This window comes from Hemiscyllium ocellatum, chromosome 14 (genome assembly GCF_020745735.1).
Source record: "Hemiscyllium ocellatum isolate sHemOce1 chromosome 14, sHemOce1.pat.X.cur, whole genome shotgun sequence".
Lineage (NCBI taxonomy): Eukaryota > Metazoa > Chordata > Chondrichthyes > Orectolobiformes > Hemiscylliidae > Hemiscyllium > Hemiscyllium ocellatum.
Window position 1 is genome coordinate 4,212,910 of NC_083414.1, and position 27,399 is coordinate 4,240,308.

Here is a 27,399-nt window from a genome sequence, read left to right on the forward strand (position 1 = left end):
CTTACCCCCTCCCCCCCCAGCTTTCACCCTTAATTCCTTGACTGTTCAAAAATCTATCTTTATTCAATGATGAAGCTTCAACTACTTCCCTGGGCAGGGGATTCCAGAGATTCACAACCCTCAGGGTGAAGGAGTTACTCCCCAACTCATTCCGAAATCAGCTCCCCCTTATTCTGAAGCTATGCTCCCTGTTTCCATGGAAACAACCTCCCTGCTTCTCTCTGATCTATTCCCTTCATAATCTTATATGTATCGCTCAGATTCCCGCTCCCTCCCCATTCTTCAACTCAGTCTCTCCTCATAAGCCAACCCCCTCAACTCCAGAACCAACCCAGTGAACCCCCTCTGCACCCCCTCCAGTGCCAGTACATCCTTTCTCAAGTAAGGAGACCAAACCTGCACACAGTACTCCAGATGTGGCCTCACCAGCCCCCTGTACAGCTGCAACATAACCTCCCTGCTTTTAAACTCAATCCCTTTAGCAATGAAGGACAATATTCCAATTCCCTTCTTAAATTACCTGCTGCAGCTGCAAACTAACTTGTTGTGGTTCATGCACAAGGACACCCCGGTCCTGGTCCATTTAAGGTTGGGATGAAGAGGTGGACATTTGGAATTCTTGAACCTAGAGGGGTGAGGAAGCTCAATCATGGAGTAATTTCAATATGGAAACCATTAGCTTTCTGAAGGGTTATCTCATTAAGGAAAACGGAGTTAAATGGGAAAGCAGCACTGAGATAGTCAGGGTGATCTGTAACGATCCAAACAGTTCCATATTACCATGTTTTTTTCTACATTATGCTTAATTATGAATATGCATTCCCAACAATGTAATAATAACCAAATGTACAATCAACAGTTGCCCCATTCCTTTCTAAGACGAGGTTTCCTGGGCATCTCAGAATGTCTCACTATCTTCATTTCTTGTTCTCCTCTCTCCGAGAAACCAGGCTGCCCTTTAATTAGTTCAGTTAGTGACCCAGTTTACAGGTGAATAAACCTTCCGTCTCCCCACGGGGACACCGGCCTGTGAGAGAGACAGGGACGGTGAATAAACCTTCCATCTCTCCACGGGGACACCGGCCTGTGAGAGAGACAGGGACCTAACTGCTGGCTAATTCCAGCACTTGCCCACCTCGGTGACCCCCTCCTGTTCCCTATGGACTCTAACAGTTCAGCCTTAAATCTCATTCACTAAACTTGTTGACTCGCATTGATCCCTAGTCCATTAGCAAAGCAACTATTTAAAAGTCTCATGGGTTTCTCAATTCCAGCTGTGTCTTTGTCTCCTCCAAACCGCTGAGATCTCACTTCGCCTCCAACTCTGACCGCTGTTACTTATCCAGTCTTAATCACTCTGCAATTATTAAGCATAGTTTCAGCTACATAGGCCTTACAACGTAGAGCAGTACAGTGCAGGAACAGGCCCTTCAGCCCACAGTATTGTACTGAACATGACGTCAGTTTAAACAAATAGGCCCTGATGTGGGGGTGCCAGTGTTGCACGGCAGTGGATAAAGTCAGAAGTCACATGACACCAGGTTATAGTTTGAAATCACAAACTTTCAGGGTGCTGCTCCCTCCTGGTGAAGTAACAGGCCCCAAGTTTTGGAATTCCCCAAATCCAAAACCTCTCTACCTCATGCTGCTCAACACTTCGTGAAACCGACCCCTTGTCTAAGCTTTTCCTCATTGTGTCATGAATGTTTTCTTGTAACATTCTCAATTTTGAAAAGGAAACATAAAATTGACAGCAAGAATCTTACAAAATGGCTCCTGGTAGTCACATGACTATATTTATGGATTTGGTGGGTATGACAATGTATTGGTAACAAGAAAAAAGTCCAGAGAGACCTTGGGAAATTCAATGAATTTTTCCAAGGTTGAACAGAAACTCCTTGGGTTCTGAGGAGGGGTCACTCAACCTGAAAAGTTAACTCTGATTTCTCTCCACAGATGCTGCCAGACCTGCTGAGCTTTTCCAGCAACTTCTGGTCTTGCTCCTTGACAATGATTCTCCTGAAGGTTTGAATTACTGTTTCTATTTCACCAACAACCTGACATGACGACAGCCAAGATTAGAGTGGTGCTGGAAAAGCACAGCAGGTCGGGCAGCACACGAGGAGCAGGAAAAGCAAGATGAAGGGCTTTTACCCGAAACGTCGATTCTCCTGCTCCTCGGATGCTGCCTGACCTGCTGAGCTTTTCCAGCACTGTCCTAATCTTGACTCTGATCTCCAGCATCAGCAGTCCTCACTTTAGCCATGATGGCAGCCATTCAAACAAATGGTTAAGGAAATTATTACCTCAGCTAACAGACAACGGGTGGGCACAACACAAAATGATGGGTCAAACACAGGCAAGTGGGAAACGTGCTCAGTGTAGACGGATTGGACCAAAGAATCTGTTTCTGTGCTGTATCAATCAATGACACTATAAAACGTTCCTGATGCAGTCGATCCGACAGTAAACAGACAGCAAAGAGCTCTGTCTGTGACACTCCCTGCCAAGCTTCAGTTTTTGGCTGTTGTTTGAATCATGGATTGCCATAATTTTCCAATTCTTTTATACCTCATTTTAAATATCGTGTCAGCTGCTAACATGGCGCTACATCAGAGGCTGTTGCTATAGTAACCATAATGCGGTCATTTACTGAGAAGTGACAGAGACGATCTCAGAATACAACATCATTCTTGCATTTCCAGAAGAAATTCCAATTGATTGGATCCAGGGCAGATTGTGTCCTGTATCCAGAGGTTCGCATCCATTTCATACTCAGTTACTGAGCTGTGTGAAGGTGTACCTCGTTCAGAATTTCATTTCTTTGGGATCACAAGCAGAGCCTAGACTCGGCGGAGGCAGGGGGGAAGGGATGACCTCTGACCTGCAGCAGTAGCCAAGTGCCACTTACAGATTCCGTCTCCTCCAGGTCCAGATCACACTCCGACTCGGAGGCCAGCGACATAACTTCACTTTTCGAAAAATCCAAGTGCTTAAAGGGAACCTGAAAAGAGACAGTGTTTAGCAAAGTGACCTTTGCAGAGTTCAGCCAGTGGGACAGAGCGATAGCCCCAGGTCACAGGGAAATCCAGCAAGGACACTCTAGGGGGGTTCTGACCTTCCAACTGGGAACTGCTGGCAATTATATCCTCATCTTCAGAGAACATTCCAGTTAATGGTCAGCTCCTTGAACCCTCCAGCTCTCCAATCACACAACCTCTATTTGATATTATAGGTGCTAAAAGAAACAGAGTAAAGCTCCCTCTACACTTTTCCCCTCATCAAACGCTCCCAGAACATGGACAGCACAGGGTTAGATACAGAGTAAAGCTCCCTCTACACTGTCCCCCCATCAAACACTCCCAGGACAGGGACAGCACGGGGTTAGATACAGAGTAAAGCTCCCTCTACACTGTACCCCCATCAAACACTCCCAGGTCAGGGACAGCACAGGGTTAGATACAAAGTAAAGCTCCCTCTACACTGTGCCCCATCAAACACTTGCAGGACACAGACAGCACAGGGTTAGTTACAGAGTAAAGCTCCATCTACACTGTCCCCCATCAAACACTCCCAGGACAGGGACAGCACGGAGTTAGATACAGAGTAAAGCTCCCTCTACGCTATGCCCCGTCAAACGCTCCCAGGACAGGGACAGCACAGGGTTAGATACAGAGCAAAGCTCCCTCTACACTGTCCCCCATCTAACACTCCCAGGACAGGGATAGCACGGGGTTAGATACAGAGTAAAGCTCGCTCTACACTCTCCCCATCTAACACTTCCAGGACAGGGACAGCACGGGGTTAGATACAGAGTAAAGCTCCCTCTACACTGTCCCCCATCTAACACTCCCAGGGACGGGGACAGCACGGGGTTAGATACAGAGTAAAGTTCCCTCTACACTGTCCCCCGTCTAACACTCCCAGGGACAGGGACAGCACGGGGTTAGATACAGAGTAAAGTTCCCTCTACACTGTCCCCCTTCAAACACTCCCAGGACAGGGACAGCACGGGGTTAGATACCGAGTAAAGCTCCCTCTACACTGTCCCCCGTCTAACACTCCCAGGGACAGGGACAGCACTGAGCTCTGATTCACTCCCATCTGTGCTGGAAGTTGGTTGAACCCATTGCTCTGTTGGAAATCTAATCACTGCCTTCTCAGTGTAACCAGGAAGGGCTTACAAACTCCTGCCTTTGCCAGTGATTCCCACATATTGGGAAGGGATCAGTCGGATAAGGTGTCACTTTAGGAAATTAAATTACAAACGATCTTTGAGCTTTTGACCTACCAGATAAGAATCGAGATCAAGGATTGATTCCGCTTGGTGTTGTACAGTGTCCTTGAGTTCATATTTCACCGCTGGATCCTCATAAATAGCAGATTCTGAAGTCAGGAAGTTAGAGAGTAGCCGAGTGAGAAACCCTCCTAGGACACGGATTTCAATTTGGTCTCAGGGTTTTTAGATTCAGCCTGTGTTTATTGTCCAGCCCTAACTGCCCTGCTGAAAGCTGTGTTAGTCACCCTCTCAAACCACTGCAGAATCCAGCAATACATTGCAGCCTGGATATAATCATACTGGAATTACACTTAACTGCTAAAGGCTTAGAGTATGAAAATAGGGAGGTATTGTCACAACTGTACAAGGCATCTTATTGAAGTTAAGAATCACACAACACCAGGTTATAGTCCAACAGGTTTGTTTGGAAGCACCAGCTTTCAGAGCGCCACTCCTTCATCAGGTAGCTGTCCAAAAGCAGTGCTCAGAAAGCTACTGTCTTCCAAATAGACCTCTTGGACTGTAATCTCGTGTTGTGTGCTTTTTTAACTTGTCCACCCCAGTCTAACACTGGCTCCTCCACATCATGAGTATATTTAAGACGGAGACAGATGGGTTCCTGATTGTCAAGGGAATCAAAGGGGAGAAAGTGGGACAATGGGGTTGAAAACCTATCAGCCATGATTGAAAGCAGACCAGACTGGATGGGCTGAATGGCCTAATTTCTGTTCTTATGGTACTATGGTCTTACCTCGTTCCCACAGAGGGCTCTGGAGGCCAGGTCATTGAGTACATAGAGACCTCACCTGGAGTACTGTGTATACAGTGGTGGTTCCCAGATGTAGGTTTGCTCACTGAGCTGGAAGGTTCATTTTCAGACGTTTTATCACCCTACTATGTAATATCTTCAGTGAGTCTCTGGACGAAGCACTGCTGATGATTCCTGCTTTCTATTTATATGTTTGGGTTTCATTGGGTTGGTGATGTCATGTGGTGGTTCCCTTGCCCGAGGGATGGGTGTAGTTGAGTTGGAGGCAGTACAGAGGAAGGTCACTAGTTGATCCCAGGGATGAGAGACATTGAGCAGTTTAGGCCGATACTCCCTGGAGCTTAGAAGAATGAGGGGAGATCTAATTGAGGTCTATAAGATGCTCAAGGGGACTGACACAGTAGATGTAGAGAGGATGGATCTTCATGTGGGACAATCAGGAACGAGAGGCGATAGTTTTAGGATAAGGGGCAGCAGATTTAAACCAGAGACAATGGGGAATTCCTTCTCTCAGAGGGACATGAATCTGTGGAATTCACTCTCCCAGAGCGCGGTGGATGCTGGGACACTGAGTAAGTCTAAGGAGGAGATAGACAGATGTTTAATTAGTAACGGGGTGAAGGGTTATGGAGAGCGGGCAGGGAATTGGAGTCAAGGCCGAGATGAGATCAGGCCATGATCATGTTGAGCAGCAGAGCAGGCTCTGAAGGGCTGAATGGCCTCCACCCGCTCCTAGTTCTTATGCTGACTGTAATTAACTGTTTCTGTTTTAGTTTGTCGTTCTGCTGATGGTGTGTTTCTCCCGCCTTTTCTGTGTTTGTCACATAACAGCATAAATGTGTCGGAGTAAACTATTCAGCCCATCAACACTGCTCCACCCTTTTAGTTAGGTCGAGGCTGATCTGACTAACCCACATTGGAGCCCCACACCAACCACTTTACAAACACTGTGTGTTGAAGGATTGTACTAAAACTTTAGGCTGGATAGCGATTATCCACTCCTTAAGATTCGCAGAACTCGGAGCAGGAGTAGGCTATTCGGTCCATCAAACCTGCTCCACCATTCAATATGATCATGGCTGATTCCACCATGGCCTCAACAGGGTGGGCGACTGTTAATCCTTAGACCCAGGCAATGTTCTGGGGACCCAGGTTCGAATCCTGCCATGGCAGATGGTGGGATTTCATTTCAGTACAAATCTGGGATTAAGAGTCTAATGATGACCACGAATCCATTGTTGGAAAACCCATCTGGGTCACTAAGGAAGGAAACTGCCAGCATTACCTGGCCTGATCTACACGTGACTCCAGACCAACTGCAATCTGGTTAACTCTTCATTGGCTTCTGGGCAATTAGGGATGGACAATAAAAACGGGCCTGGCCAGTGACACCCTCATCCCAGGAATGAAATTTTTAAAACTCCACCTTCCTGCCTGTTTCCCACATGACCCTTAACTCCTTGCTCGGTAAATAATGTGTCTAATCCAGCTGCCTGGGGGAGAGCGTGCTGGACAGTAATGGCTGGGCTTCCAATGGTTCCACACAAATCTGAGAACTTCATCGCTGGCAAACCTCTCTGCTGCTAATCAGCACGTTCGCAGCATACTGTTGTATCAGTACAATCAGGTGTGTGTGTGTGCGTGTGTGTTTGCACGTGCATGTGTGTGTGCGCGTGTGTGATGTGTGTGTATGTGTGTGTGCGCGCGCGTGTGTGTGCGTGCGCAAGTGTGTGTGTGTGCATGTGTGTGTATGTGCATGTGTGTGTGGGTGTGTGTGCGTGTGTGCATGTGTGCACGTGTGTGTGTGCATGTGTGTGTATGTGCACGTGTGTGTTGTGCGCGTGTGTACACGTGTGTATGCATGTGTGTGTATGTGCACGTATGTGTGTACGTGTGTTTGTGCGTGTGTGTGTGTATGTATGTGCGCGTGTGTGCGGGTGTGCGTACGTGGGTGTATGTACGCATGTGCGTGCGTGTACATGTGTGTCTGTGTGTATATGTGTGTGTATGTATGTGTGTGCATGTATGTGTGTGCGTGTCTGTGTACACGTACGTGTCTGTGTGTACGAGTATGCGCTTATGTGTGTGTGTACGCATGCGTGTGTGTGCTTATATGTGCATATGTGATTGTCTGTGTGGGTAAGTGTGCGCATACACGTGTGCATGTGCGTGCGTACATGCATGTGTGTGTGTGTGTGTGTGTGTGTGTCTTTGTCTGTGAGAATGGCCATCACCACCATCTGGTCTCCAATAAAACCATTCCCCCATTCCCCCTCCCCCCACCACATGCCTCACCCCAACCCCCAGCATTCTCCCCAGAACACAGGAAAATCAGCTTCTCTGTAGATCCACGTCCCATTCCCTTTTCAGAATTACTTGGGATCTTGTATCATTTCCCCTTCAGTTGGAGTGTTCCAGATCTGGAGTCCGAAACCTCAAAAAACATCCAAAGAACTGCAAATGCTAGAAAAAAGAAGCACAATCAGAAATTGCTGGAGAAACTCAGCACGTCTGGCAACATCTGTGGAGAGAAAAAGCAGAGTTAACATTTCGGGTCCACTTTGTCTCCACAGATGCGGTTAGGCCTGCTGAGTTTCTCCAGCATTTTTTGTTTCTATGCACGATACCATTTCTCGTTCCCCAATATACACACCCACAGTGAATTTCCACCCTCACTCCTGAGATACTTTTGCCCAAAAATGTTATGTTCCCCTGGAGTCGAACAACGTACCTTTGGCTGAATTGTCAGAAACATCATCTCGGATGCTGACCATTAACTTGTTGTGAGGTATCAGGAAGAGCTGCTCCTTGAAGCCTATCAGAATATCTCCAAAGTTATTGAGGAAGCACACAGAGCTGAGTGTGGGATCGAGAACCAACTCAGTCAACAGAAAACCGTACGGATCCCAAATCTTTATCACTTCATCGCCACTGCAACAAACCACGCAAAACAGAGTCATCAAAACGCTGGGGAGATTAACTTCTGAAAGGATGGGCTAAGCTCATTTCAAACTTGTACAAAACCTTAGAGTATTCTCTACAGTTCCAGCTCTGAAAGGAGTACAGAGAAATGGGAGAGAGTGCAAGAAATGATGGACTGGAAAAGTTCGAGTCATAGAGATGCACAGCATGGAAACAGACCTGTCGGTCCAACTCATCCAGACCAGATATCCCAACCTAATCTAGTCCCATTTGCCAGCACCTGGCCCATATCCCTCCAAACCCTTCCTATTCATTCCATCCAGATGCCTCTTAAATATTGCAATTGTACCAGCCTCCACCACATCCTCTGGCAGCTCATTCCATACATGTACCACCCTCTGCGTGAAAAAGTTGCCCTTCAGATCCCTTTTCCCCTCTCACCCTAAACCTATGCCCTCTAGTTCTGGACTCCCCCACCCCAGGGAAAAGACTGTCTATTTATCATATCCATGCCCCTCATGATTTTATAAACCTCTATAAGGTCACTCGGATAGAGCAGATGAATGCACGGCTGAGGAGCTGGTGTATGGGAGAAGGATTCACATTTTTGGAACACTGGAATCTCTTTTGAGGTGGAAGTCACCTGTACAAGGACGGATTGTACCTAAATTGGATGGGGACTAATATATTGGCAGGGAAATTTGCTAGTACTGCTTGGGAGGATTTAAACAAGTAAGGTGGGGGGGTGGGACCCAGGGAGATAGTGAGGAAAGAGATCGATCTGAGATGGATACAGTTGAGAACAGAAGTGAGTCAAACAGTCAGGGCAGGCAGGGACAAGGTAGGGCTAATAAATTAAACTGCATTTAATTCAATGCAAGGGGCCTAACAGGGAAGGCAAAGGAACTCAGGGCATGGTTAGGAACATGGGACTGGGATATCATAGCAATTACAGAAACATGGCTCAGGGATGGGCAGGACTGGCAACTTAATGTTCCAGGATACAAATGCTACAGGAAGGATAGAAAGGGAGGCAAGAGAGGAGGGGGAGTGGCTTTTTTGAAAAGGGAGATTCCCGGAAATACATCCAGGGAAGTTATTTGGGTGGAACTGAGAAATAAGAAAGGGATGATCACCTTATTGGGATTGTATTATAGACCCCCCCAATAGTCAGAGGGAAATTGAGAAACAAACTTGTAAGGAGATCTCAGCTATCTGTAAGAATAATAGGATAGTTATTGTAGGGGATTTTAACTTTCCAAACATCAACTGGGACTGCCATAGTGTTAAAGGTTTAGATGGAAAGGAATTTGTTAAGTGTGTACAAGACAATTTTCTGATTCAGTATGTGGATGTACCTACTAGAGAAGGTGCAAAACTTGACCTACTCTTGGGAAACAAGGCAGGGCAGGTGACTGAGGTGTCAGAGGGGGAGCACCTTGGGGTCAATGAATAATTCTATTTGTTTTAAAATAGTGATGGAAAAGGATAGACCAGATCTAAAAGTTGAAGTTCTAAATTGGAGAAAGGCCAATTTTGATGGTATTAGGCAAGAACTTTCAAAAGCTGATTGGAGGCAGATATTCGCAGATAAAAGGATGGCTGGAAAATGGTAAGCCTTCAGAAATGTGATAACAAGAGTCCAGAAAAAGTATATTCCTGTCAGGGTGAAATGGAAGGCTGGTAGGTATAGGGAATGCTGGATGACTAAAGAAATTGAGGGTTTGGTTAAGAAAAAGAAGGAAGCATATATCAGGTATAGACAAGATAGATCGAGTGAATCCTTAGAAGAGTATAAAGGCTGTAGGAGTACACTTGAGGCAAATCAGGAGGGCAAAACGGGGACATGAGATAGCTTTGGCAAATAGAATTAAGGAGAATCCAAAGGGGTTTTACAAATATATTAAGAACAAAAGGGTAACTAGGGAGAGAATAGGGCCCCTCAAAGATCAGCAAGGTGGCCTTTGTGTGGAACCATAGAAAACGGGGGAGATACTAAATGAATATTTTGCATCAGTTTTTACTGTGGAAAAGGGTATGGAAGATATAGACTGTAGGGAAATAGATGGTGACATCTTGCAAAATGTCCAGATTACAGAGGAGGGAGTGCTGGATGTCTTGAAACGGTTAAAGGTGGATAAGTCCCCAGGACCTGATCCGGTGTACCCGAGAACTCTGTGGGAAGCTAGAGAAGTGATTACTGGGCCTCTTGCTGAGATATTTGTATCATCGATAGTTACAGGTGAGGTGCTGGAAGACTGGAGGTTTGCAAACGTGGTGCCACTGTTTAAGAAGGGTGGTAAGGACAAGCCACACAATACATTAGATTAGATTACTTACAGTGTGGAAACAGACCCTTCAGCCCAACAAGTCTATACTGACCCACCAAAGCACAGCCCACCCAGACCCATTTGCCTACATTTACCCCTTCACCTAACACCACGGGCAATTTAGCATGGCCAATCCACCTGACCCACCCATCTTTGGACTGTGGGAGGAAACCGGAGCACCCGGAGGAAACCCACACAGACACGGGGAGAATGTGCAAACTCCACACAGACAGTCGCCTGAGGCGGGAATTGAACCCAGGTCTCTGGTGCAGTGAGGCAGCAGTGCTAACCACTGTGCCACCGTGCCGCCCACAATTTGGATGCGAGCATAAAAGGTACAGTTAGTAAGTTTGCAGGTGACACCAAAATTGGAGGTGTAGTGGACAGCGAAGAGGGTTACCTCAGATAACAACGGGATCTTGACCAGATGGGCCAATGGGCTGAGAAGTGGCAGATGGAGTTTAATTCAGATAAATGCGAGATGCTGCATTTGGGAAAGCAAATCTTAGCAGGACTTATGCACTTAATGGTAAGGTCCAAGGGAGTGTTGCTGAACAAAGAGACCTTGGAGTGCAGGTTCATAGCTCCTTGAAAGTGGAGCTGCAGGTAGATAGGATAGTGAAGAAGGCGTTTGGTATGCTTTCCTTTATTGGTCAGAGTTTTGAGTACAGGAGTTGGGAAGTCAAGTTGTGGCTGTACAGGACATTGGTTAGGCCACAGTTGGAATATTGTGTGCAATTCTGGTCTCCTTCCTATCAGAAAGCTACTGTGAAACTTGAAAGGGTTCAGAAAAGATTCACAAGGATGTTGCCAGGATTGGAGGATTTGAGCTACAGGGAGAGGCTGAACAGGCTGGGGCTGTTTTCCCTGGAGCGTTGGAGGCCGAGGGGTGACCTTATAGAAGTTTACAAAATTATGAGGGGCATGGATAGGGTAAATAGACAAAGTCTTTTCCCTGGGGTGGGGGAGTCCAGAACTAGAGGGCATAGGTTTAGGGTGAGAGGGGAAAGATATAAAAGAGACTTAAGGGGCAACTTTTTCACACAGAGGGTGGTACGTGTGTGGAATGAGCTGCCAGAGGAAGTGGTGGAGGCTGGTACAATTGCAACATTTAAGAGGCATGTGGATGGGTATATGAATAGGAAGGGTTTGGAGGGATATGGGCCGGGTGCTGGCAGGTGGGACCAGATTGGGTTGGGATATCTGGTTGGCATGGACGGGTTGGACTGAAGGGTCTGTTTCCATGCTGTACATCTCTATGACTCTATGACCCCTGAGCCTCCGACACTCCAGGGAAAACAGCCCCAGCCTGTTCAGCCTCTCCCTGTAGCTCAAACCCTCCAACCCTGGCAACGTCCTCGTAAATCTTTTCTAAACCCTTTCAAGCTTCACAACATCTTTCCGATAGGAAGGAGACCAGAAATATCAGGATGGGTTGACCCTTGGGAGGTGTTTAAAAATTTGAAGAAGTTTGATAAGAAAAAGACATGGTGAAATTCGTTGTACTGGTGAGGATCACTTGCAGGGACATATAAATCCGACAGGGGGTTTGGAAGAAATTTCTTGCCCCTAAGATTTGGGGAGACTGAGGAAAGCATTCTCCCAGAGAATTGAGAGGGGAAGCTGGATAAACTCATGAGGGTGACAGGAATAGAGGGATACGGTGATAAGGCAGGGATAAAAGAGGAGGTGAAAACACGAGCACTGGGGAGGACGGCTGAATGAACTGCCACAGAGTCCCGGATATCGACAGCATGTACACAGCCCTGAGGTCTGGCCTGGACATAAATAAGCACCTATCTATTCTTACGCCCATTCTCCAGCAGTTGGCCCATTGTCTGGTTTCTGTGCTGAACAGCCAATGTTATGAACTCTTTCTTTGTGAATTTGCCACCCATTTTCAACTTTTGCCATCCATTTGATCATTGAGGCTTGGTCCCTGTAATGTCAACAACAATTATTCTCCCACTGTGTAGCCACTGGCCTATAGTCCCTCAGTGAACATACTGACCAAAGAGAACTCAGGTCTTATTCCCATGGAAACCTGAGCACTGAATTCCCCATCAGTATTGACCCACCTCATTGGCTAATGAGCAGGAATCCTGTCTGATTGATCTCTTCCCAGAGGCTGGCAGAAGCTGAAAGATCACCAGAGAATGAGGACAACTCCCTGCAGTGCACAGCCAAGGCTGCATACACTCACCTCACTCCGACCATCCCGGTCGCTAGAGCTCGGTGACAGAGCACCAAACAACCACTGCTCACCTCAATGTGACTGGGGCCTAACGCACTCTGACAGAGTGAGAGTCATTGCCACTGATGACTGTCCGTTCACCAACCGGGGAGACAATGAGGACTGCAGATGCTGGAGATCAGAGTAGAGAGTGTGGTGCTGGAAAAGCATACGCTCGATGAAGATTCCTGATGAAGGGCTTTTGCCTGAAACGTCGATTCTCCTGCTCCTCGGATGCTGCCCGACCTGCTGCGCTTTTCCAGCACCACACTCTTGACTCTGTTGACCAACCTGGTCCACAAGCTGTGAAAAACCCTCCTTAAACCTCTCCGACTCCCTCTTCTTCTTGAAGACCCTTAAAACACACGCCTAATGGACAAACCTTCGTCAACCTGCCCCAATATCACCCCTTCAGCAATTCATCTGACTTGTCCCCTGGGACATTTGAAGGTGACAGGTGCCATATAAATGCATAGCGTCCCTGGTGTGTTTGCCTGGTGGTACAAGCAGCCGTTGATGGGAGGGAGTGTTGGGAGGCTGCACTCACCTGCAGCTCAGGAAGATGCTTTGCTTGGGACAGGCGTCAGTGATCACAGTGACGGCAGTCTGCTCCACGTGTTGCTTCTCCCCTGACTCGCTCTTAACATCTAAAGGAATGTGAAATAACTTGTGACTTAACGTACCAGAGTTATTGCGTCCTCCTGCTAAAACCAGAAGTTGCTGGAGAAGCTCAGCAACATCTGCAGAGGGAGAAACAGAGTTAACGTTTTGAGTGCTGTGCCCCTTCAGAAAGCAGCCAGGAGCAGGCGGTATACACTAAAGACAGCGGGGCGGGGCGGGGGGGGAGGGGGTGGTGGTGCGGTTAGGAGGAAAGGAGTGAGTGGACAGGCAGAGATGGAGCCCCAACAGTGAAAGTCTTCACGTAACCCCGCCCCCACGCTTATTTCCGTCACGACGCATGACCCCGCCCCCACGTCGAGCAACGTCACCACGTCTAACTCCGCCCCTACTTCGATCTCTGTCCCCGCCCCTAACCCCGCCCCCAGCTCCAGTCCCACACCAGGTCCTAGCTCCCAGCCTTGCCAGATTTTCACCATCCCTCCAGATCTCCCCCTCTCTGAGGATGAAAGATCAGTCCTCAGCAGGGGCCTCACCTTCGTTCCCCTACGCCCTCGGATTAATGAGTTCAACACGCGGCAAGATATTGAACAATTCTTCCGCCGCCTTCGCCTCCGTGCCTACTTTCACAACCAAGACTCCCGCCCACCCTCTGACGACCCCTTCTCCCGCCTCCAACACACCCCATCCACCTGGACACCCCGTGCTGGCCTCCTACCCGCCCTCGACCTCTTTATAGCCAACTGCCGCCGTGACATTAACCGACTCAACCTGTCCACCCCTCTCACCCACTCCAACCTCTCACCCTCAGAACGTGCAGCCCTCCACTCCCTCCGCTCCAATCCCAACCTCACCATCAAACCCGCAGACAAGGGAGGCGCGGTGGTAGTTTGGCGCACTGACCTTTATACGGCTGAAGCCAAACGCCAGCTCGCGGACGCCTCCTCTTATCGCCCCCTTGACCACGACCCCACCTCCCACCACCAAACCATCATCTCCCAGACCATCCAGGACCTCATCACCTCAGGGGATCTCCCATCCACCGCCTCCAACCTCATAGTCCCACAACCCCGCACCGCCCGTTTCTACCTCCTGCCCAAAATCCACAAACCTGCCTGCCCCGGCCGACCCATTGTCTCAGCCTGCTCCTGCCCCACCGAACTCATCTCCCAATACCTCGACACGGTCCTGTCCCCTTTAGTCCAAGAACTCCCCACCTACGTTCGGGACACCACCCACGCCCTCCACCTCCTCCAGGATTTTCGCTTCCCCGGTCCCCAACGCCTTATTTTCACTATGGACATCCAGTCCCTGTACACCTCCATCCCCCATCACGAAGGACTCAAAGCCCTCCGCTTCTTCCTTTCCCGCCGCACTAACCAGTACCCTTCCACTGACACCCTCCTTCGACTGACTGAACTGGTCCTCACCCTGAATAACTTCTCTTTTCAATCCTCCCACTTCCTCCAAACTAAAGGAGTTGCCATGGGCACCCGCATGGGCCCCAGCTACGCCTGCCTCTTTGTAGGATATGTGGAACAGTCCATCTTCCGCAACTACACTGGCACCACCCCCCACCTTTTCCTCCGCTACATCGATGACTGTATCGGCGCTGCCTCGTGCTCCCACGAGGAGGTTGAACAGTTCATCAACTTTACTAACACCTTCCATCCCGACCTGAAATTCACCTGGACTGTCTCAGACTCCTCCCTCCCCTTCCTAGACCTTTCCATTTCTATCTCGGGCGACCGACTCAACACAGCCATCTACTATAAACCGACTGACTCCCACAGCTACCTGGACTACACCTCCTCCCACCCTGCCCCCTGTAAAAACGCCATCCCATATTCCCAATTCCTTCGTCTCCGCCGCATCTGCTCCCAGGAGGACCAGTTCCAACACCGCACAACCCAGATGGCCTCCTTCTTCAAGGACCGCAGATTCCCCCCAGACGTGATCGACGATGCCCTCCACCGCATCTCCTCCACTTCCCGCTCCTCCGCCCTTGAGCCCCGCTCCTCCAACCGCCACCAAGACAGAACCCCACTGGTTCTCACCTACCACCCCACCAACCTGCGCATACAACGTATTATCCGCCGCCATTTCCGCCACCTCCAAACGGACCCCACCACCAAGGATATATTTCCCTCCCCTCCCCTATCAGCGTTCCGCAAGGACCACTCCCTTCGTGACTCCCTTGTCAGATCCACACCCCCCACCAACCCAACCTCCACCCCCGGCACCTTCCCCTGCAACCGCAGGAAATGTAAAACTTGCGCCCACACCTCCACACTCACTTCCCTCCAAGGCCCCAAGGGATCCTTCCATATCCGCCACAAGTTCACCTGTACCTCCACACACATCATCTATTGCATCCGCTGCACCCGATGTGGCCTCCTCTATATTGGTGAGACAGGCCGCTTACTTGCGGAACGCTTCAGAGAACACCTCTGGGCCGCCCGAACCAACCAACCCAATCACCCCGTGGCTCAACACTTTAACTCCCCCTCCCACTCCACCGAGGACATGCAGGTCCTTGGACTCCTCCACCGGCAGAACACAACTACACGACGGCTGGAGGAGGAGCGCCTCATCTTCCGCCTGGGAACCCTCCAACCACAAGGTATGAATTCAGATTTCTCCAGCTTCCTCATTTCCCCTCCCCCCACCTTGTCTCAGTCGGTTCCCTCAACTCAGCACCGCCCTCCTAACCTGCAATCCTCTTCCTGACCTCTCCGCCCCCACCCCACTCCGGCCTATCACCCTCACCTTGACCTCCTTCCACCTATCCCACCTCCATCGCCCCTCCCCCTAGTCCCTCCTCCCTACCTTTTATCTCAGCCGGCTTGGCTCTCTCTCTCTTATTCCTGATGAAGGGCTTATGCTCGAAACGTCGAATTCTCTATTCCTGAGATGCTGCCTAACCTGCTGTGCTTTGACCAGCAACACATTTGCAGCCCCAACAGTGAAAGACAGTCAGGCAGTTACAGGGGTGAGCTGGGGAGAAGGGAGAGCTGCTAATGAGTGAGTGAGTGAGGGTCTGGCTGTGTTGAATGCAGCCCATGCCATGCCAGGGCCCTGGGGTGTGGGGTTTGGAGTAAAGGACATGGGTGAAGGTGCTCAGGCTCTCACATTACTGATAGAGTGCTGAAGGCTGCAGGGTCCCCCAGCGGGATAGCAGAGGCTGGAAAATGGGCTGCTTTCAGCAGGGGTGAATGCAGACTGGAAGGTGAGAGTGACAGCTATGGGAAAGGGGGGAGTGAGAGGTTGCATGAGGAGGAGGGACAGGGGGGTGATGGCTGTAATAAGAAACAAGGTGGGGTTGGGGATATGGGGGGAAGTAAAGGTGGGGATTGAGGAAGACAGTTTGATCAGAGACTGGGGCTGAGGGATGCAGTGTGTTGTTTAACAGTTGATTGGATGGTTAAGGTCAGAGAGGAGCCTCATTGGCTGGAGCCAGACTCTCAAACACTAACACAATCGTCAACGTTTGCATTGGCTATTCAACTGCAACAGCATCAACAGCAAATCTGACCCACCCCCACCCAAACACACACACACACACACACACACAGACAAACACACACACAGCCACAGACACACAGACACACACAGACATACACACACAGACACACACCGAGACACAGACACACACACACACAGACACACACACAGAGACACAGACACACACACACATCACACACATGCGCTCACACACGCACACCCCCAAAACACAAACACAGACACACACACATAGACACACACACGCGCGTGCGCACAAACACACATACATAGACACACCCCAAAACACACACACAGGCACATACACACAGACAGGTACACACACATACCCCAAACACATACACTCACACACTGTTGTTGACTGAAAAGCATAAAAGGATTGTGTCTCCCTTTCATCAGCAATTTCTCTACTTCCTGGTTTAAAAGGTTGAAATTAAACTTTATCTGGACACGGAATATTAATATTGGCAGAGATTTCCAAGAGGCTGACTTTGTAAGTACTCATTCACTCAGTCTCCGGCCTGGTCTGTCTCACAATGAGCTTCATGTAGACATTTGTACAAATGCAGGTCCCTCCTTGCTCTGTGCTGTTCCTGCCTGGGGGTTACATGTGCTGCCTGTTGGGTAATGTCCCATTGCAGCAACCTCTGGCTGTTTCTCCGGAACTAGGTTTCACACGTGCATCGCTCCAGCGTCTGTGCACAGGTTGGGAATTTCAGAGATCATGGAACACTTGGGCAGCTTTGTGATGGGGACCCCCAGAGCTGACTTGCCTTCTGCAGACTGGCTACTGCACCCGTACTGGTAACTACAGTTAGCACTGTCTTCCAACTAAAATGGGCTCATATTTGCTGACAGTTGCAAACAGTGTGTCAAGTTCTCCACTGGCCTTGGAAGCTTTGATAGAGTTTGAAACCATAACCAGCTCCATTAAGCAATCACCCCCTGAGAAATCACACTTGCTCATTGATTCTTGTGGCTGGTGCCAGGCAGTCAGTTCCGAGTTTTTATACAAAGCTGATCCTGCAGCATATCCGAGAACTGAACAGAATACCTTAGTCCTCTTCAGTAAGGACTGACTCAGTGCAAACCCCTCATTTCCAATGGCTATCTTATTTCCACCATTTCCTTACCCGGTTAGGCCCCATTTGGAGTACTGTGTCCAGTTTTGGTCCCCACACCTCAGGAAGGACATATTGGCACTGGAGCGTGTCCAGCAGAGATTCACATGGATGATCCCTGGAATGGCAGGTCTAACATACGAGGAATGGCTGAGGATCCTGGGATTGTATTCATTGGAGTTTAGAAGATTAAGGGGAGATTTAATAGAAACTTACAAGATAATACATGGCTTGGAAAGGGTGGAGCTAGGAAATTTTTTCCGTTAGGCGAGGAGACTAAGACCCATGGACACAGCCTTAGAATTAAAGAGGGTCAATTCAGAACAGAAATACGGAGACATTTCTTAAGCCAGAGAGTGGTAGGCCTATGGAATTCATTGCCGCAGAGTGCATTGGAGGCAGGGACGCTAAATATCTTCAAGGCAGAGATTGATAAATTCTTGATGTCTCGAGGAATTAAGGGCTACGGGGAGAATGCGGGTAAGTGGAGTTGAAATGTCCATCAGCCATGATTGAATGGCGGAGTGGACTCGATGGGCCGAATGGCCTTACTTCCACTCCTGTGTCTTATGGTCTTATGGTTCTGCAACGGCTCAACATAGCTCTGTCATGTTCTGGATCAGTGGTGCTGGAAGAGCACAGCAGTTCAGGCAGCATCCAACAAGCAGCGAAATCGACGTTTCGGGCAAAAGCCCTTCATCAGGAATAAAGGCAGAGAGCCTGAAGCATGGAGAGATAAGCTAGAGGAGGGTGGGGGTGGGGAGAGAGTAGCATAGAGTACAATGGGTGAGTGGGGGAGGGGATGAAGGTGATAGGTCAGGGAGGAGGGTGGAGTGGATAGGTGAAAAAGGAGATAGGCAGGTAGGACAAGTCCGGACAAGTCATGGGGACAGTGCTGAGCTGGAAGTTTGGAACTAGGGTGAGGTGGGGGAAGGGGAAATGAGGAAGCTGTTGAAGTCCACATTGATGCCCTGGGGTTGAAGTGTTTAGATTAGACTTACAGAGTGGAAACAGGCCCTTCGGCCCAACAAGTCCACACCGACCCGCCGAAGCGCAACCCACCCATACCCCTACATTTACCCCTTACCTAACACTACGGGCAATTTAGCTTGGCCAATTCACCTGACCTGCACATCTTTGGACTGTGGGAGGAAACCGGAGCACCCGGAGGAAACCCACGCAGACACGGGGAGAACGTGCAAACTCCACACAGTCAGTCACCTGAGTCGGGAATTGAACCCGGGTCTACAGGTGCTGTGAGGCAGCAGTGCTAACCACTGTGCCACCGTGCCGCCCCCGAGGCGGAAGATGAGGCGTTCTTCCTCCAGGCATCTGGTGGTGAGGGAGCGGCGGTGAAGGAGGCCCAGGACCTCCATGTCCTCAGCAGAGTGGGAGGGGGAGTTGAAATGTTGGGCCACGGGGCGGTGCGGTTGATTGGTGCAAGTGTCCCGGAGATGTTCCCTAAAGCGCTCTGCTAGGAGGTGCCCAGTCTCCCCAATGTAGAGGAGACCACATCGGGAGCAACGGATACAATAAATGATATTGGTGGATGTGCAGGTAAAACTTTGATGGATGTGGAAGGCTCCTTTAGGGCCTTGGATAGAGGTGAGGGAGGAGGTGTGGGCACAGGTTTTACAGTTCCTGCGGTGGCAGAGGAAAGTGCCAGGATGGGAGGGTGGGTTGTTGGGGGACGTGGACTTGACCAGGTAGTCACGGAGGGAACGGTCTCTATAGCTCTGTCATGTGTTTAAATAAAAATCTAAATTGAGATAAGACCCCTGTGGCCTTCCAGTCCATGCTAGGGAATTTGATGTTTATCTTCTGGATGTTGCCTGTATTTTGCAAACATTATTCATGTGTAGGGGGTTTATATTAGCGATAGAGTTTCCGCTGAGCTGTGCAGCTATTGCTTCAAGATGTCATTGTTAAACACAGACCTTAGAGTTCTGTGCGGAAGGGAAAGACCATGAAGGGGAACACTGATCAGCAGCAGCTCATGCAGACTCAGCAACATGGCTGCAATATTTTTTTTAAAATTCTACCCTGTGCTATTTTCAAATTCTTTCATGTTGTGTATTTCCTTTCCCCTTGTGTACAGGAATAGCACTCAATGTTGCTGCAGCTTTGATAGTCCAACTCCAATCTGAGTGGCCCCTTGCACAAACCATCCAGCCTGGTCAACTCACCAATCAAACACTCACTCCACAGCCCATCGTGATTTGTCGTTCTGGAGTCCCATCATAAAAGTAATTTCTGCACCACTTCAAATCCTCTCTTGGGTATTTCTCCCACAATTTCCAAGTTCACATCCTTTCTTTTTATTTAAGAAGTTCCTCATTGCTACTGTGTCATATTTTTACATTAATATCTTTAAGACAGTATCAACGTCTCACACAAAATTGATTAGATTCCTTACAGTGTGGAAACAGGCCCTTCGGCCCAACAACCCTCCGAACAGTAACACCTATTTACCCCTGACTATGGGCAATTTAGCACAGCAAATTCACCTGACCTGCACATCTTTGGGAGGGAACTGGAGCACCCGGAGGAAACTCACGCAGACACGGGGAGAATGTGTAAACCCCACACAGACAGTCACCCCAAGGCTGGAATCGAACCTGGGTCTCTGGTGCTGTGAGGCAGCAGTGCTAACCACTGAGCCACCGTACTGCCTCAATTGGTTGATTATTTATCAGATAATGTGATACCTTGCAGTTACAGACAAACTTCAGTGCACATCAAACTTGCTGACCCTTAACGTTACCCTGGCTCCTGTTCATAATGTATCATCTCAGTCATCGAGTCATAGAGATGTACAGCCCGGAAACAGACCCTTCGGTCCAACCTATCCATGCCAACCAGATATCCCAACCCAATTTAGTCCCACCTGCCAGCACCCGCCCATATCCCTCCAAACCCTTCCTATTCATATACCCATCCAAATGCCTCTTAAATGTTGCAATTGTACCAGCCTCCGCCACTTCCCCTGGCAGCTCATTCCATACGCATACCACCCTCTGTGTGAAAAAGTTGCCCCTTAGATCTCTTTTATATCTTTCCTCTCTCACCCTAAACCTATGCCCTCTAGTTCTGGACTCCCCCACCCCAGGGAAAAAAAAACCTTGTCTATTTATCCTATCCATGTTCCTCATGATTTTGTAAACCTCTATAAGGTCACCCCTCAGCCTCCGACGCTCCAGGGAAAACAGCCCCAGCCTATTCAGCCTCTCCCTGTAGCTCAAATCTTCCAATCCTGGCAACATCCTTGTAAATCTTTTCTGAACCCTTTCAAGTTTCACAACATTTTTCCAATAGGAAGGAGACCAGAATTGCACGCAATATTCCAACTGTGGCCTAACCAATGTCCTGTACAGCCACAACATGACCTCCCAACTCCTGTACTCAACACTCTGACCAATAAAGGAAAAGCTGTCTTCACTATCCTATCTACCTGCAACTCCACTTTCAAGGAGCTATGAACCTGCACTCCAAGGTCTCTTTGTTCAGCAACACTCCCTAGGACCTTACCATTAAGTGTATAAGTCCTGCTAAGATTTGCTTTTTCCAAATTCAGCATCTCACATTTATCTGAATTAAACTCCATTTGCCCCTCCTCAGTTTATTGGCCCATCTGATCAAGATCCTGTTGTAATCTGAAGTTGTCTTCTTCGCTGTCCCCTACACCTCCAATTTTAGTGTCATCTGCAAACTTACTGACTATACCTCCTATGTTCACTCTGAATCATTTATATAAATGACCGAAAGCAGTGGGCCCAGCACTGGTCACAGACCTCCAGTCTGAAAAGCAACCCTCCACCTTGGCTCAGCAATCCTGGGGGAAGGAAGCTGAGTTTGCACCAACTGCCCTTCCTGTCCTGTGTGTGTGTGTGTGTGTGAGGTGATCTGCACTTCCCCGCTGTTTACCTTGTGATACAGTCGGAGAAAACGACAACATCAGGGAATTTGTGGCCACGATATCATTGAACAGGATGGTTCCAGACTCCAGGCCCAGACACAGCTGACTGGCCTGAAAGGGAAGGGAATGGTCAGACACTCAACTGTCCCTCTCACAGTCAGCAGAACCTCAGCATTCACTCTCTCACCTCAGGGTCAAAAGACCATGGGAATCAAACCCAAGAATGGAGCACACTGCCTGAACAACAATTGTGACGTCTGTTTAAGGTCCCCTGTGAGTTAGTGTTCCTTCATCACAGCAGCACCTCGTCAGTACTGCGATGAGCTGTCACTCTCAGTAACAGGTTCGAGTGTTCGGAGTGGGGCAGGGAGCTGACAGGCTCAGTGAGTCGGTTCACTGCTGACAAGGGGCTGTGAGGAACCAGAACATTCAGACACACAAATGTAATTGGACTAAAGATGGCGACACAATGGCATTCTCACTGGGCTAGTAATCCAGTGACACAGGCTAATGCTTTGTGGACTTGGGTTCAAATCCCACCATGGCAGAAGATGACATTTGAATTTGCTTAATAACAACAACATTCAAGAAGCTCGACACCGTCCAGGCCAAAGCAACCCCCGCTTGATTGGCACCACATCCACAAACACCCCCTCCCTCCCCCACCCACGCTCAGTAGCAGCAGTGTGTACCATCTACAAGACGCACTGCAGAGATTCACCAAAGATCCTCAGACGGCACCTTTCAAACCCAGGACCATCATCTCCAAAGCACAATATCAGAGTGGTGCTGGAAAAGCACAGCAGGTCAGGCAGCATCTGGGGAGCAGGAAAATCAACGTTTCTGGCAGGAAACCCTTCATCAGGAATTCATTGATTTTCCTGCTCCTCGGATGCTGCCTGACCGGCTGTGCTTTTCCAGCACCACTCTAATTTTGACTCTGATCTCCAGCATCTGCAGTACCCACTTTCGTCAATCTACACGGCCCAGGTCAGGAGTGTGATGGAATCCTCCCCACTTGTCTGGATGGGGGCAGCTCCAACAAAACTCAAGAGGCTTGACACCATCCAGGACAAAGCAGCCGCTTGATTGGCACCACATCCACAAACATCCCCTCCCTTCATCACTGACAGACAGTAACAGCAGTGTGTACCATCTACAAGATGTACTGCAAAAACTCACCAAAGATTCTCAGACAGCACCTTCCAAACCCACAACCACTTCCATATGGAAGGACCAGGGCAGCAGGTACATGGGGACACCACCCCCTGCAAGTTCCCCCTCCCCATCCTGACTCGAAACTATGTCACCACTTTGTCAGTGTCGGTAGTTGAAGATCCTGGAATTCCGTCCCTAATTCACACACGCAATGCTGGTCTGGAATGAACAAACAGGCCAATCCTGGACACACACAGTCGTCAGACTAGAGCGAGCTCCCTCACCCTGCCCTCTGCCCTGCCTGAGCCAACTTCCAAATGTCATGACCAATGAGGAGCTGAGTTTGGGATTCCGGCTGAAATTTGGATGGTTTTCTGGCCCAGTCTTTATCCCTATGTGGCTGCGAGTTGGATATGCCAGAGGGTGGAGACCAGTGCCTACCTGTCCTGGGATGTAGGCCACCCATCTCTCTCACTTACTATTCTGGAGAAAGTGACAGCATCTCTCGGGATTGGCAGCTCATGGAGCAATTGCAACTTCGGCAAGCTCCAAATCTTTAGACGTTTTTCTGAAGTATCTCGGCTCAGGCTCAGCAGCTGATTTTGATCCGTGTCATGTTTTATCAGGATCACCTGCAAGATAATTCCTTCGGGTAAGTTAACAGTTACAAAAAAATTCTGGTGAAAGCCCTAGAACTACAAACTCTCGCTACCCTTGGCTCAGTGGGTGGTTCTGTCTCTTCCACCTCGGAACCAGAAGGTCAGTGGTTCAAATCCCTCCAGAAACCCACACCCCTCGTGTGGCCTAATAGCCCTGGCTGCAGTACCGAGGGGGTGCGGCATTGTCAGGGAACATTATAAAACAATTGCACCTTTAGCACCTTCAGAGTCTTAGCACCAGTGAAGTATTTTAGCTGTGGAGACCCTGCTGCAGAGTCAGAAGCCCAGCAACCAAACTGGACACAGCAAGATCCCAATATTGCAGTTGCCAACCCTCCAGGGTTGTCTTTGAGTCTCAAGGAGTTAAATATTATCCTCCAGAAATGCTGTAAAATCGAAATAAGAAAATAGTGTGCCTAAAAAAAATTCTCTCTCATATTTAGTTTGCTAAAATGTTGGAGATGGAGAAAGAGGTTGAGAGTCCAGCATTAGCCAATCAGGAACTGAGGTAGGTTTGGTCTCCAACTGGGCTGGACAGCCAATGGGGTGGTTCTTTCAGGGCGGACATATATGGCAACGTGATGGTGGGCGGGGCTGGGCAGCTGGATGTCACATGGTGAAGCCTCTGGGATTGGGTGCACCATGGGACATCTGCATACCACCATGATCAATACTCACTGCGCCCTTGTGCGCTTGCATCTCATGGTACTTCACACTCTCCACCAGCACATCCAGAAAGAGAATCCGACCATCCTGTCGGAAAGGAACAAGCGACAATAATCACCCACAATTCACCCTGTCATCCTCTTCTGCCCCTCAGGAGAGGACTCAAACATAGTGTGTGGCTCAGTGGCTAGCACTGCTGCCTCACAGCTCCGGGGACCTGGGTTCAATTCCAGCCTCGGGCACCTGTCTGTGTGGAGTTTGCATATTCTCCCTGTGTCTGCGTGGGTTTCCTCACACAGTCCAAAGATGTGCAGGTCAGGTGAATTGGCCATAGGAAATTACCCCATGGTGTTCAGGGATGTGTAGGTTAAGTGCGTTGGTCAGGGATAGTGTAGAATAATTGGTTACTGTGTCCAGTTTTGGTCCCCACACCTCAGGAAGGACATGCTGGCACTGGAGCATGTCCAGCAGAGATTCACACGGATGATCCCTGGAATGGTTGGTCTAACATACGAGGAACGGCTGAGGATCCTGGGATTGTATTCATTGGAGTTTAGAAGATTAAGGGGAGATTTAATAGAAACTTACAAGATAATACATGGCTTGGAAAGGGTGGACGCTAGGAAATTGTTTCTGTTAGGCGAGGAGACTAGGACCCGTGGACACAGGCTTAGAATTAGAGGGGGTCAATTCAGAACAGAAATGCGGAGACATTTCTTAAGCCAGAGAGTGGTAGGCCTGTGGAATTCATTGCCGCGGAGTGCAGTGGAGGTCGGGACGCTAAATGTCTTCAAGGCAGAGATTGATAAATTCATGATGTTACAAGAAATTAAGGGCTACGGGGAGAATGCTGGTAAGTGGGGTTGAAATGCCCATCAGCCATGATTAAATGGAGGAGTGGACTCGATGGGCCGAATGGCCTTACTTCCACTCCTATGTCTTTTGGTCTTATGGTTAGGGGAATGGGTCTGGGTGGGTTACTCTTCACAGGGTCGGTGTGGGTTTGTTTCCATACTGTAAGGATTCTAGAGATAAAGAGCACTCCATACACCAGAGATATCAGGGGTAACACAAGCCAATTGCAAAAGTGAAGGCCACCAAATTATCGAGGTAGCAGGTGTGAAAGTGGCCAAGGGATCACTAACAGAGAGCAGTGGAGACTGTTTCTTTTAACATTGAGTCATAGAGATGTACAGAACGGAAACAGACCCTTCGGTCCAACCCGTCCATGCTGACCAGATATCCCAACCCAATCTAGTCCCACCTGCCAGCACCCAGCCCATATCCCTCCAAACCCTTCCTATTCATATACCCATCCAGATGCCTTTTCAATGCTGTAATTGTACCAGCCTCCACTACATCCTCTGGCAGCTCATTCCATACATGTACCCCCCTCTGTGTGAAAAAGTTACCCCTTAGGTCTCTTTTATATCTTCCTCCTCTCACCCTAAACCTATGCCCCTCTAGTTCTGGCTGAAAATGTGTTGCTGGTCAAAGCACAGCAGGCCAGGCAGCATCTCAGGAATAGGCCTGCTGTGCTTTGACCAGCAACACATTTTCAGCTGTGATCTCCAGCATCTGCAGACCTCATTTTGTACCCTCTAGTTCTGGACTCCCCCATCTCAGGGAAAAGACTCTGTCTATTTATCCTATCCATGCCCCTCATGATTTTGTAAACCTCTATAAGGTCACCAGGGATGGTCTATGTGAGTCACACCTCTTGCTTAGTTCATAAGTTATATTTTTCATGTAGAATGTTTAGTTTGTAATCATCACCGGAGTCACAGAGGACAATACGGCTGTTCGCTCATGAGAGAGAGACGGCTGGTACTGAGGGAGGATACATCAGAGGACTTGTGCAGTAAGGCAATGTAGAAGTCAGGAATAGGAAAGGTGAAATCACAATGCTGGGGTATTCTATAGGTCTCCCAACAGCCAGTGGGAGATGGAGGAGAGAATATGTAGATAGATGATGGAAAGACATAAAAACAGCAGGGTTGCTGTGGTGGGTGATTTTAACTTTCTCGATATTGATTGGGACTGACTACGTGCTAGGTGCTTGGATGTGGCAGAATTTGTAAGAACCATTCCGGAGGGATTCTTGACAAATAAGTAAAGTCCAACCAGAGATGGGATTATACTGGACCTAGTTTTGGGAATTGAGCCTGACCAAGTGAGCGACCTTTTAGTGGAGGAGCATTTTCGAGAGTTTTAATATACTCGCCGATAAGGATAACAGCAGTCCTCGGGTGAATGTGTTAAACTGAGGGAAAGTGACCTATAACAATTTTGGGCAGGAACTGGAGAATGTTGATTAGAGGCAGCTGTTTGAGGGTAAATCCACATCCAACGTAGGAGTATTTCAAACAGCAGTTGAATAGGAGTTCAGGATAGGTACGTTCGTGTGAGAATGAACGATAGGTACGGCAAGTTACATGAACCTTGGATGTTATGACCTTGGTGAGAGAGGAAAACAAAACATATGCTTGGTCTAATAGGATGGGAACTGATGAAGCCCTTGAAGTATATAAGGAAAATAGGAAAGAACTTAAACAAGGAATTTAAAAACGCTAAAAGGGGTCAGCAAAAGTTGTTAAACAGAACTAAGGAGAATCTCAAGGCTTTTTATACATAAATAAAAAGAAAGAGGGTAGCCAAGGAAAGGCTTGGCCCACTCAAGGACAAATCTGTGAGTGGAACCAGAAGAGGTAGGTGAGGTCCTAAATGAATACTTTGTGTTGGTATTCACCAAAGAGTAGGAATTGGTGGAGGATGATCTCAAGGAAGGAAGTGTTGAGTTTCTAAGCCAAGTTGCTATTAAAAAGGAAGAGGTGTTGTCTGTCTTAAAAGGTAGATAACTCCCTGGGCTCTGATGGGATCTATTCTAGAATATTGAGAGAGACAAGAAAACAAATTTCTGGAGCATTGACAGCCACCTTTTGTATCCTCTTTGGCCACAGGTGAGGTCCCAGAGGACTAGAGAATAGCCAATATTGTCCCACTGTTTAAAAAGGGTAGCAGGAATAATCCTGGAAATCACCGACCTGTAAGTATCACTTTGGTAGTAGGGAAATAATTGGAAAAGATTCTCAGGGACAAGTTCTACACACATTTAGAAGCAAATGAACTTATTAGCAATAAATAGCATGGTTTTTGTGTGGGAGGCGGGTCATGTCTCACTAATTTGATAAAGTTTTTTGAGGAGA

At 48.6% G+C, this 27,399-nt stretch overlaps 1 protein-coding gene across 5 annotated transcripts in view; it reads right to left on the reverse strand.

The window, feature by feature from the left end:
• The window catches only part of LOC132822220 (uncharacterized), a 70,373-nt gene extending 56,951 nt beyond the window's left edge, over positions 1-13,422 (reverse strand). For 3 of the 5 annotated variants that reach the window (XM_060835320.1, XM_060835319.1, XM_060835316.1), the window contains exons 1-4: positions 13,081-13,422; positions 7,780-7,979; positions 4,292-4,386; positions 2,912-3,004 (exon numbers count right to left, since the gene is read on the reverse strand). In XM_060835320.1, coding sequence (XP_060691303.1) covers positions 2,912-3,004; positions 4,292-4,386; positions 7,780-7,822 — 231 coding nt within the window. In that variant the 5' untranslated portion in view covers positions 7,823-7,979; positions 13,081-13,422. The remainder of the gene's footprint in view (positions 1-2,911; positions 3,005-4,291; positions 4,387-7,779; positions 7,980-13,080) is intronic. The other 2 variants (XM_060835317.1, XM_060835318.1) reach the window with 2 other exon arrangements.
• Positions 13,423-27,399: the final 13,977 nt, after the last annotated feature.